The sequence below is a fragment of the Epinephelus fuscoguttatus genome, linkage group LG7 (assembly GCF_011397635.1).
Source record: "Epinephelus fuscoguttatus linkage group LG7, E.fuscoguttatus.final_Chr_v1".
Classification (NCBI taxonomy): Eukaryota; Metazoa; Chordata; class Actinopteri; order Perciformes; family Serranidae; genus Epinephelus; species Epinephelus fuscoguttatus.
In genome coordinates, this window is record NC_064758.1 from 38,213,427 (window position 1) to 38,225,616 (window position 12,190).

Consider the following 12,190-nt stretch of genomic DNA (forward strand, 5'->3'; position numbering starts at 1 on the left):
CATCTTCTTAAGGTTACAACAAAGTCTTGGAAAGATGGCAGCCTCTCTGGTTTCACAGGTAGAGACTTGTCATACAGTAAGAGGAAGTAGAGGCAGAGTGCTACTAGTCTCAGGGAGTGAGACATCATCAGCTCTGATAGGATACCAGGGTGGGATTTTTATAAACACTTCGCAGGATGTCAGGGTCAAACCTGCTTTTAAAAGACAATAGAGACGAAGAAGGATTGCATTCCTTCAGCAAATTTAAGCACCCTGGAAAAAAATCTACTCTGCTCACAACACACAAAAACATCTTTAGTGAAAAGGGCAGCAACCCCCATCAGAGTAGCTGTATAAGTTGGGAGGGACCATACAAGACAATGCAGCAGCTCCCTTGGGAGAAAAAGCAGAATGCCAAAGTGACTTCACATCAATGCTGCCAGCAGAGACAATGGTCGATTCAATGAGGCACAGACAACTATGGAACACCTTCAAAGGGAAAGTGCAATACAGTTAACTTAGCATTTCAATGAATCTCTAATAAGTGCTAGCCTGGGCACAGCCTGGGAAACAGCCCAGTAAGACAGTGTGAAAAGATTGAAGAAGACTGGTGAAGACTGGTGAAGGTGGGGAAATCACTCTGTAACAGTCTATTAGAGTCTTTTGTTCTTCCTATCAAGCTCGTGTTGATTTAAAACTCACTATTTCAAGAGGAACAGAGTGGCCACTGGCATTTAGGTTCAGTTTAGGGATGTCAGTTTCATTTAATTTCGCTCTTGATAGCCCAACACCCATTAACTGGTAACTAATTGGTTAATTCTTTAAAAAAAAAAATTACATGAAAAACAAGATGCTTTTCCTTTTAGTGCGGCACTTCACTGACTCACTCAGCACGTTTACATGACATCAGAGAAAATGATTTATTGTGTTAATCTGACTAAAACCAAACTTTTAAAAACACGTGTTAACATGTAAATCAAATTTCTCAAAGTCGGGCTGACACACCCAGACAATGCAACTGGGAGTCTAATTACTCGTGCATGTATACAGTCAATCAGACACAAAGTATCTAAGGGCTCTGCGCATGCTCCACAAAAGTCGAATAGCATTAAATGCGTAACAGAAGAAGAAGCCAATAACAATTTGGCAAAGTCTACATCCAGAGCTGTGCATTTTTGGATGGACGAAATGTACAGAGCTGTGAAGTTGTCCACCATGGTACCAGTTTGCAGCTAGCTAACTGTAGCTAATTTGCTGATTGTTTGGTCCATGACATAATAGGTCAACCGGAAAAAGTTCCAATACTAACAAGCTGAAAGGAGGCATATCGCCACCTATCGTAGTGGAGTCGTACATCGGTCAATAAATCTTTTCCCCTCCTGTGCTTGTATACTGGGACAATGACAGTGCTGGGCTAGCGGCCTGTGTCCGACACGCCAAACACCATTTAACATGAAACTACTTTATTTAGTATTTTTACCCATTTTAATAACCTGATGTGTTTGTTTTGGAGAGAAAAACCAATAAAAACCTCCTCAATGAACACTGAAGGAATTCTAACCCGGAGAAGTTTCAGCTGGTTGCAATCTGCAATCCTCTACACTAGATGCCACTAAATCCCCCTAAATGTTACACATTGTTCCTTTAAAGTGAGCGCTAAACCTCTCATTTAGCAAAAAATGAGCTGATTACAAAGGAGGACGAAAGAAAACTTTGGTGACCTTTTTCCAAACTGAACAAATAAGTCTTTCTTCTAATTTTCCGAAGAATATAATTAAAATTCCAACACTGAGAGCGAAACCAAATATCAGACATTTGTGATTTGCTACCACAAATAGTTTCTGACCATTAGCTGTTGTTTATTGCTCGAGTTGTAGACCATGTTGTGTCCTCAAGACATCCTGTGACCTCAGCGTGAACTCTGCTGGGTTTATTGCACCTGTAGCTCCATAACACAGGAATGAAGGGTGATATACTCCAAGCATGTCTTACTAAAAAAAAAAAAAAACGGGCCAAAGGCCATTGGTTTAACTGTTTGTCTGTTATCAATCTGTTTCTCAGCTTTTGAATAATTATATCACACAGCATGAACTGTAAACACGCTATCTAAATGATTCTTGTCAGGAAATCCCATAAGTACTTGCTGCACTACAAAGAGGGCAGATTACAGGGTTCACTTTAGAGCAAAATACAGAAATTGGTAGTGATTGAGTTTCTTGCTTATGAGCACTACATACGATGTAGAAAGTGTCAAAGTTATGGGACACCAGTCTGTAAATACTTTACCTGGAAAGTTCAGGTTTTCAACTCACATGAGAGACACTTACATTTACGATAGATATGATTTATGAAATGTACCTTTATATCAGTACCTTACAGCTTCTGATGCTATGATGTAATCAACTAGCCTTTTTTTTAGTGATTTCCACCAACGTTTCCAGACAGTAAAGCCGCATGTTTTGATGATGTGATGCTGCAAAGACTTTTACCAGTGGTGAAACCATCTAACAATGTTTGAGTAAAGTGTTACAACCTTTTTCTTGAACCAGAAACGGACCCGAAAGTAACGTCTCCAAACCCACCAAACTCCATTTTAATAAATAGTAATTTAAGCGTCTATGAGGGCAGCATATTTTCACATCTATCTGGGTGAATTAAGGGTTTATCTCAGCCAAACCAGAGCTTGTGGTTGTTAAAACAGCGTAAAGTCAAACAAAGATGGTTTTTGTGAGTTATATTATGTTTCTGTCAAATTTAAATGAAGTGTGTTTTATGATGGTAAAATTACCCTTTATTTAAATGGAGTCTGGTAGGTTTGATATCAGGGGTTTTTGTGGCAGTTTCTGGTTGAACAAAAAGGATTTTCCTCCTTAACAAGAGGTCTATCTCTATAGGGATCCTTTCTATTCTAGTGTCTAGTGTCTAGTGTTATTATAAGTATTCACTTATAATAACAATCGGAGCCTGTCAGTAGCAAAAACAAGCACTGGCTGCTGCTAGCTGCAGCTTTCTCGCTCAATACTGGAACAGTGTCAAAAATGTTCTCACTGAGACACTTAAACATGGGAAAACTGGGTCCAGGTTAAATATAACCTTTAGCTCTGGCTTTTTATTTGATTAATTGACATACAGAGAACAACACAGCAACTCTGTAGCATGGAAACGAAAGCTTTGTTTTCCCGTTCAGTGTAAAAGGATGTGACGTTTTGTGGGCGTGCCCATGAACTCTGACTGTATCTAGGCTGGGCCTGTCTAGTTGAAGGACAATCATTTAATCCCTAAGATGCACTGCTTCCACACCACATTCATCACGCAGTCATTTTTAACAAGCACTGTTAAAAAGAAAAGACATTTTATTTCATCCCGTGTTATCAGGTGTGTTGAATGTGTTATCAAAGTGATAATCAAAGACAGGTGTTGTAGTCAAGGAAGTCTGATGGCTGTTAATGTGTTACCTCCAACAGATGCACATTCAGACTGTAAATTTCTTCCACATAAAGCTTTACAGATTTAATTACAGTATGGCACTTGATCTGACAGAAGCTTCAGCCCGATCTGAGGATGATACATAAATCTATTAAACTGTGGTTTGAAACAAAAGCCAACCACGGACATATGCCTCACAGAGGGAAAATGTGGGAAGAGGTGTGAATGGAAAGAGTGGGACTCTAGTTACAACAGGCGGTACTCAAGAGTATGTGCGCTCATGTCAGCACATGCACAGCGTTGCTGCTGTACCAGCTGAGGTGCAGCTGTGTTTGGAGTCGGCTCTTCTGTCCGACACGGATGCGACTTTGGGCATGAAAGTGCAACATGACTGCAGCTGCAGAGCAAAGTGTATTGTGTGGAGACATTAGTTTATGTGAATGTTTGTGTGAGGGTGTGTCCAAGACTGTGATACATCTCTGAAGTCTAAAATCCTAATTTGCACCGCACCACATGAATCACACTGATCTCTGAGGTTACAAGAATATATTGTTCTTGCATGAATTGATTATATTCTAATAATACAATTACAAAAGCTGGTTTTGGCTCTAAACTGCAAATATAATCAGAAGAAGAAGGGAGGAAAAAGCAACACTGAATTCAGGCTTGGAGGTGAGGCCACACTGTAGATCCTGTACCAACATTTTTGGCATATTTTTGCTAATTTATTATAAATCATGCATACTTCACATGTTCCTGATCATTTTCCAAAACACTCTACAAGTAAAAAACATTATCTTTGTGTTGTAATGTGGATGTAAATGCAAATCACTGTGAAAAGCCTACGTCACTGTAATACACAAACTTCCACATCAACAAACGCAGACATGACGTTCACTTACAGACACCACCTGGATTATTTCTGTACTTGAGTTAAATAAGTGGGCATCAGTGGCTGCTGAGAAGGTGGTAAAAATATGAAACACTACAGCATCATTAGTAATGTAACCCCGGGCTATGTTCCTTTAAGTCGGGCACAGGAGGGTGTGCTCCTCTGACATTACAGAGCTATAGACTGCATCAAAACCAACCGCAGCCTCACTTCTCTATAGGGGGGCAAAGAAGCACAAACTATAAAGGAATATTTTCAGCGTCTCTATCCAAGGGAGCTGTGTAATATTTGAGGGATACCCACAGAAAGAACAAAGAAAATGGCCAGACACTGGTCTTGTTCATGCACATCATGTCTCTTGAAGTAGCATACTCTTTGTGGAATGACTGCATTGGACAAAGACATGCAGGACAATAAATATGTGACGTTAACACCTCGTTTTCACACAGCTCCGTACAGGGAGTCCATTCATTCCAATGAGAACCTAAGTGATCTCTGATGTGTTTGCAAAACTCCTCCTTCTGAAAATGCCTCAAGTACGTTGAAAAAACCCTTTTGAGGCAGATTTCAGACAGACTGTGTGCCACAGGAAGTTAATGCAAAAACAAATTAGCTAACAGACAGAAAAAATGTATAAATAGAGCTGTTTTACATTCATCAAAGTGAAAAGTTCAGTGACATGTTGAGCCACTAACACTGGTGGCATGCTAGCTGTGTAACAAAATGCATGCACAGTAGATGGAACCTCTTCTACAAAATATTTTGCAAAATGGGCTACACACCTGACAGGCCAACCTCAGTAATTATTCGTCACCTTGTATTATAGGGCTGCCCCCTGACAAAGATATTTCCTAGTCGACCACTAATCATCATTTAGGGCCATTAGTCGACAAGTCGCTCGTATATTTTGGGTGGGGCAACGCACATTCATTAACGTAGGCCTATATTTTATCTACAAGTGCACGTCACACACTGAGCGAGCCGTCTGTTAATGACGCTGTGGGCTAATGGGCATGTAGCTACTTCCATGTTTCAGATGATACGTCATGTTTGTAGTCGACCAATGAAGATGAGTTTACATATCACCTTGGGTTCGTCCTTCACCTTCTCAAAATGATCCCACACTTTGGATTTCCTGCCCGACATGTTATTAACTAGCCTGTGGAATAACCGCAGGTACCAGCCCTGACAAATTGACTGCCGAGCATGGACACTTCTTGTGTCTGTCCTTTCAAATTAAATCCCCACATAGTCTAGTCATATAGGTTTAGATTTATTTTGATATGGTGCAGCTCCTAACAGAGTTTCACGGGGTTTTTTTTCTTTTTCCTGCAACTAAGCGACCAATGAAATCTTGCCAACTAATGACCTTTCTGGTCAACTATTAGGAGGCAGCTCAACATTACTGGTCCTGTTTTTGTCTCTGTACTGCTCCATGAGGTTATTCCACAACACTAGACTGCAAAAAACTGTCATTCCTGTGATAGCGTTTACATTCATTCATAAAGAGGTGCACTTCCTAATGTTGGACACTGGGGGCGCACTCCATAAGGCCATGAAACAAAACTGTGTGGAGACAAGCCGTAAAGTCTCATAGAGAGCAGACTCAAAGACAGAGTTGTATGACTGTGGAGCAAACAGAAATTAGAAGTGAAAAGCTCAGGAAGCCGTGCAGTGGGAGCTAATCTTGGCTGTGAATGAATCATGAGGGACCCCCGCTGAACTGAGAAACAGAGTCAGGTTCAGAGTCCTCACCTCTCTGACCTCTATACCGGGCCCAAGTCACACCTCACTGCAGAGTCAACAAATGCCAGCCTGCCGGCCTGCACTCCATATGTGCCGGTGCGCTCGAGCCACTTCAGCGCAGCATTGTCCCATCAGCCAAGATGGCCTCTCCCCCCGGGGCTATAATTCAACAATGCAATGTTTACTGAACCCAGTCTTCAAGCAATGATGTGAATGGGTCTGGAGGGGGCAGGCCTTCCCTACTGTTCAAACTGTGGAGTGGAGCTGGTGTTTGCACTGCTGTGCTGCTGAGCAGCTCCATAGACTCCTCATCGACTCTGAATGGGAATTAAACACCAGGTAGCTGGGTTCTGAACCGACGAGGCGCCACACAGAGAGACCAACCACCTCGCCCAGTCGATACCAGCACAGACTAAATAAATCATCAGATCAAACTGTCGCTGCGTCGCATTTAGCAGCGAATGAAGGGGTTGAGTTACACACAGCAGAGAAAGACAACAATTTACACCAACGGCACACGCTCTGCAGACTATATAGGAATCCAGGCCGCCCTTCCCCCAACCCCAGTACAGCCCCCAATGAAGTCAAGGGACACTTGTGACAGTCTATACTGGGAGAGATCTCTGTGCCAAAAATTGTCAGCAGTGGTGTTCACAGTTGATGTCATACATCAGAAAACAAATACTCAACAAATACTCTCATACTCTATATATGATTAAGTTGAAGCAAAGACCGATGGCTTTGTCAATCCATTCCCACTTGTCACACTCTGAGTCAAAACAGATTGAGAAGTGGACACCTTTACAGTTTTCTCATGGACTATTAAAGGGATAGTTTGGACCTTTTGAAGTGGGATATATGACGGATTTATACATAACCAGTGTAGTACCTACAGTGGTCGGCACGCCTCCAATTTGGAGAAGCAAGTTGGAGTCTGACACAGAAGCTAGGCAATGTTCTGTTGTGGATGGGGGCAGCAACAAAATGTATTTTAGACACCAACAAAAATCGGTATCCGTTGAAGTGTACGCTATATTAAGAATATTTTCATGGCTTTACCTTAACGTCAGACAGCGATTTCCAAGGGGGAAAGGAAGCCGTTACATCACTCTCGTCAAAGCCAGACTCCATTTAAAAAAAGACTGTGATTTAACATCACAGGAGCTGTTGGTCTACTGCTACCTCAATCTGTTTCAAAGGGTTAGCTCGGATTCGCTAAAGTCACACAATTACACAAACAAACTGACTGACTGAAGCAGTGGTAGACCAGCAGCTCCTGTGTTCAGCAAGCCAAAATTACTGCTTTTGTCAATGGAGTCTGGTGACTTTGATGGGAGCACAGATGGATCAATATCGGATCGAACTGTTTGACAAAAAGGTAAAGCTGTGGAAATACTCATAATGTTGCATACACTTTAAGTTTTATGGATTTTTTTAGGTGGCTAAAATACATTTTGCTGCTGCCCCTGTTCACAGCAGCACTCCTACCATTTCTTCATAAGGGGGGGCGTGCCAACAGACATCTACGATATAAGCCTTATGACTATGGATAAGCACCTCATATGAACCCAGTTCAAAAAATCAAAACTATCCCTTTAAGCTGTAAAAATACTTGACTCAAATAATTTCTCACACTCGTGCTGCTGGTGGTTCACAGCAGGATATGGGTACTCATTTGTGATGGAGAGCTCTTACCCATCGAGAGGTTTTATTGGCTTTGATTGTTTGAGTTGATGCGCATGACCCTGACATTCCAGTGTGGAGGAAGCAGGGCCCGTAGTAACACCAGTACGTGTGCTTAATTGAATCAAGAGGCAGCCGGCCTGCCGTAGTTCAAAGCCATAATGCAAGAAACAGATGCTTGTGGCTCCAGATAATTCAATTATGATGGTATTGTTGGCCTGGTAGTCAATCAAGGCTGCGGTAAAAGTGTAGAGGCCATCTCCTATTACCTTCCAGTGTCAGGACACAACGGATGATGATGGCCCTCTGGGGGACTGGACAGCTTTTGTGGATCAATGATATTAAAGATAACTTGTATTGCTTTTGACGACGCAGGTACTGACACAAAGTGATAGATCATGTCATCTGCAGGAAACGCTCAATGGCATGTCGCCGCTGGATGTTAAATATACCTTGAAATCATTCAGCTCTCCGAACGCGTGGAATATCACCGCTCATATACTCTATATCCAGCAGGTGAGAGATTTATGTCCGCCGGCCGCCGCAACTATGTCCCATCATTCAAGAAGGCTTTCCTTCAGATCAAATCAACACAGAGGAGTCACAGATATCTCAACCATGACAGCTCTGTTTATTGGAGGGCATAAAGGTGAGAGACCAGACGGGATATCTCCAGGGTGGGGAGGGGGGAGTCTATTCTCAGCGGCAAGTCAACGGTCCTCCTCTATATGATTCATACCACAGATATAGCCGAGGAAAAACACCTTATTTCAGGCTGAAATATCAGTAATAACGCCAGAATAAATACAGTGTGAGGCAAGTATCCCAGAGCTGAGACTGTTAATCAGTCCTTAAGTTAAATGGCAACAATTTTGACAACTGACTCATCTTTTGAGCCATTTATCAGGCAAAAATACCAAACCCACGGTCTCCAGCCTCTGATATGTGAGGTTTTGTTGAAATATATTTGGGTTTTGGGATATTGGTCGGACAACATGAGCAACTTGAGGACATAATCTTGACGAGGGCTGGGCAATAAATCTCTACTATATCAGTATCATCGTATGAGACTTGATATTTTCTTAAATTTGGGGTATCGTGGTACTGTAAGTGTTGTCTTTTCCTGGTTTTAAAGTAAAGGTTGCATTACAGTAAAGTTATGTAATTCACCCACTTAGTCATTACTAATATCCACATTACTAATGATCTATTAAATATCTTGTTGTGTAAATGTTTTCTGAAAGCACCAATAGTACCAGTATTGAGGTATTTGGTTAAAATATTGTGACTTTTTGATTTTCTCCTTATCGCCCAGCCTTAATCTTGATGCTTCAAGAGCTTGTGTGTAATTTGAAAGATCAGCCAACAATGAAAATAATCATTAGTTGCTGACCCGTTGCCAAAATAGTGAAAGCTGGATGGACAAAACCAGAGGCTGTAACTTGAGGGGGTAAATTCCCAGTATGGTGCATTCTCCAAACTGAAGGAGAACGACACTCAAGAGGTTTGTCTTTTTTGTTTCGACTACCTAAAGCCCATTTTTTCTAATGAACCCACCTTTATAGTGACGAACTGCAAGTATTCTAGCAATGATTCAAGAACGGCAAAGAAAGAAGTGATAAATGCCCATTTTCATGTAAGTTTTGCTCACAATGCCACAAAATAAAATCATCTCCATGCAAATGTGATTAAAAAAGGCAGTGCGGGCAATGCAAAGTGTACCCTGACTAAGTTTGAGGAGGTTTAGGAGCTGAGGGGAGACTATGAATAGCTTGTTTCTATGGACAAACTTAGCCCAGCTTCACTCAACAGCAGCTTCTAGTTTGTCATATTACTTTAAAAAGCATCTTTACAGCACATGCTGATGGGACTGTGTGCACCGGACTCTGTTATACAGTCCACTTGCTTGCATGTGAGCAGCCCTGCACCAGCAGACCGCACTATTTACTGGAACATAAATAGTAACATCAACACATGCCTGATACTTTTCTTTTGCCTTTAATAGGACATAAAAGCGCTGATTTGTAGCTTTGATGTGACCTCTGGGGGGATTAAAGGGTCAATGGGTGAGTTTTTGTGGCTGAATGAAAACATGAAGTGGAGAGTTTAAAAGTGAAAAGTGAGGAGAAAGTTTGAGGTGACTTACAGGAACCAGCAGCTGGCATGTGAGTATCAAAGAGAGAATAAGTCCACAGATCGAAGTGGTCGGAGTGCCCATTTTCCACCAACCCAGCACAGGCTGCAACTGCTGGGGGAAAGGAAAAACCGAGGTCCCTCACTTCACTCCTCCTGGCCGCTGCAGCGGTGTGTCGCCTGCTCCTTTTTCACACTTTTCTTCAGTGTGCACAAACCCGACTGCTCCTCTGCGTCCCACACCCGGTGGGACCTCATCAACAGGTAAAACCGATCCTTTTACGCGCTCCTTGTTTTTTCTGCAGGAGTGAAATATCGAGTCGGAGAGGCTCCAAACTTGCTCCTGTGCACTCCGAAACTTAGGACTAGTAGTGGGGCTAAATGCAAAGTCACTGGGAAGTCCTGAGCTGGGATATAGCACACGGAGAGAGAGGGAGAGGGAGAGGAGGGAGAGGGAGCTGCTGAAAAAGTAAAAGGCGGAGTGGAATTCAGGGAGTGCTGAAAGAGAAGACAGCTAATCCCAGTGTGGGCAGACGCCACCTAGACCCATGTTAGCTCTGTACATGACCACACACTCCTCATGTGTGTCCAGCCCTGACACAATGCTGTTGTAGTATTCATATCATATCTCCGCATGGACTTAAAGTCGGTCTGTGACTCTAAATATTCAGTTTGCAGCAGTGGTGCAGGTTTTGAGATCTCACAGGTGAGTAAAAGTGTCAGTATTGGAATTTAAAAATACTCTTACAAGTAAAACTGCTGCATTAAAAATCTTATACATGCAAAAGAACAGAGGTATGATCAAGAAAATGTACTCATTATGCGGCTAAAATGGGCTCTGTCCTTACAGTATTTAATATAATAGCAGTGCCGGACAAAGCACATTGGGCACCCTGGAGAAACTTCCCCCTAAATCTAACTAATTTATGGCAGAGGGAGGGTCATGCATTTTCCACCAGGCTCAAAGAAAACTATTTGTTGCTTCAGGGAGGGTCAAAAATAAAAAGTCACACCTCAGCTGACCCACTCCTCCGACAAGTAAAGAACAGTGCCTAACATGCCTTTGGCGGCTTTTGCCTTTTCATTTTCTTTAACTCTCTCCTCATACACATAATCAGTGGTCTAGCATGTTCTGACTGTGGCGATCACTCACTGATGAACACATTAAGGTGAACTGCACTGACAGGACCAGAGGTGCTACCCTACAGTCCGACCGTTAGTATTAGACCTTTGCATAATTTTTCACTTTTTTTTCATTTATGTTTTTAAAAATATGTTGAATACAGGAAGATGCACCACTCTATAAGAGTACTGGATTATCATAATGATGCAGTAACAGGTGCATTTTAATGTAGCTGGGTTTAAATCAGCAAATTTAATCAATTTTCTTTTCGGTTGAGTGGCCTTTCACAGAGTTACATTATTATGGAATATTATATTATTCAATTGTTATCAGTGGCAGATACATATAGGAGCATTTTAAAGTTGTAATTTGTCATTGTGGAGGCAATTTTAGACACTTTGTTTACAGCTGGGTAGATTAGAAATATAGTACTGTGTCATATTATATAAACATGTCATACTGTATTAAAGCCTGACATGCACATATAATGATGCATGGATGTGTAAGAAGTATGTTAATGTTGTAGCTGGTGGAGATGTTTTTGACTCTACTTTATATACTGTACACTATAACTGTGCGGAAAATGTAGTGGAGTAAAAAACACAACTGAACAGTCGAAGTTGCATTAAACAGTGGGCCATCCTCTGTTTTGTCCTGTATAATATTAGTATAATAGTCTTACAATAACATATACACTCACCGGGCATTTTATTAGATACACCTGTTCAACTCTTTGTTAACGCAAATAGCTAATCAGCCAATCACGTGGCAGCAACTCATGGTCAAGATGACCAAAACTGGACAATAGAAGATTGGAAAAACGTTGCCTGGTCTGATGAGTCTGGATTTCTGCTGCCACATTCAGATGGTAGGGTCAGAATTTGGCGTCATGGATCCATCCTGCCTTGTATCAACGCTTCAGGCTGCTGCTGGTGGTGTAATGGTGTGGGGGAGATTTTCTTAGTACCAACTGAGCATGGTTTAAACACCACAGCCTACCTGAGTATTGTTGCTGACCGTGTCCATCCCTTTATGACCACAGTGTACCCATCTTCTGATGGCTACTTCCAGCAGGATAACGCACCATGTCACAAAGAGGCAGTAGCTCAGTCCATAGGGACTTGGGTTGGGAACTGGAGGGTCGCCTGTTCAAGTCCCCGTCTGGACCAAATATGGAGCGTGGACTGGTAGCTGGAGAGGTGCCAGTT

At 42.0% G+C, this 12,190-nt stretch overlaps 1 protein-coding gene across 11 annotated transcripts in view; it reads right to left on the minus strand.

The window, feature by feature from the left end:
• The window catches only part of hspg2 (heparan sulfate proteoglycan 2), a 167,704-nt gene extending 157,410 nt beyond the window's left edge, over window positions 1-10,294 (minus strand). For 7 of the 11 annotated variants that reach the window (XM_049581471.1, XM_049581476.1, XM_049581474.1 and 4 more), the window contains exon 1: window positions 9,873-10,294. In XM_049581471.1, coding sequence (XP_049437428.1) covers window positions 9,873-9,944 — 72 coding nt within the window. In that variant the 5' untranslated portion in view covers window positions 9,945-10,294. The remainder of the gene's footprint in view (window positions 1-9,872) is intronic. The other 4 variants (XM_049581481.1, XM_049581480.1, XM_049581478.1 and 1 more) reach the window with 1 other exon arrangement.
• Between the last annotated feature and the right edge of the window lie 1,896 nt (window positions 10,295-12,190).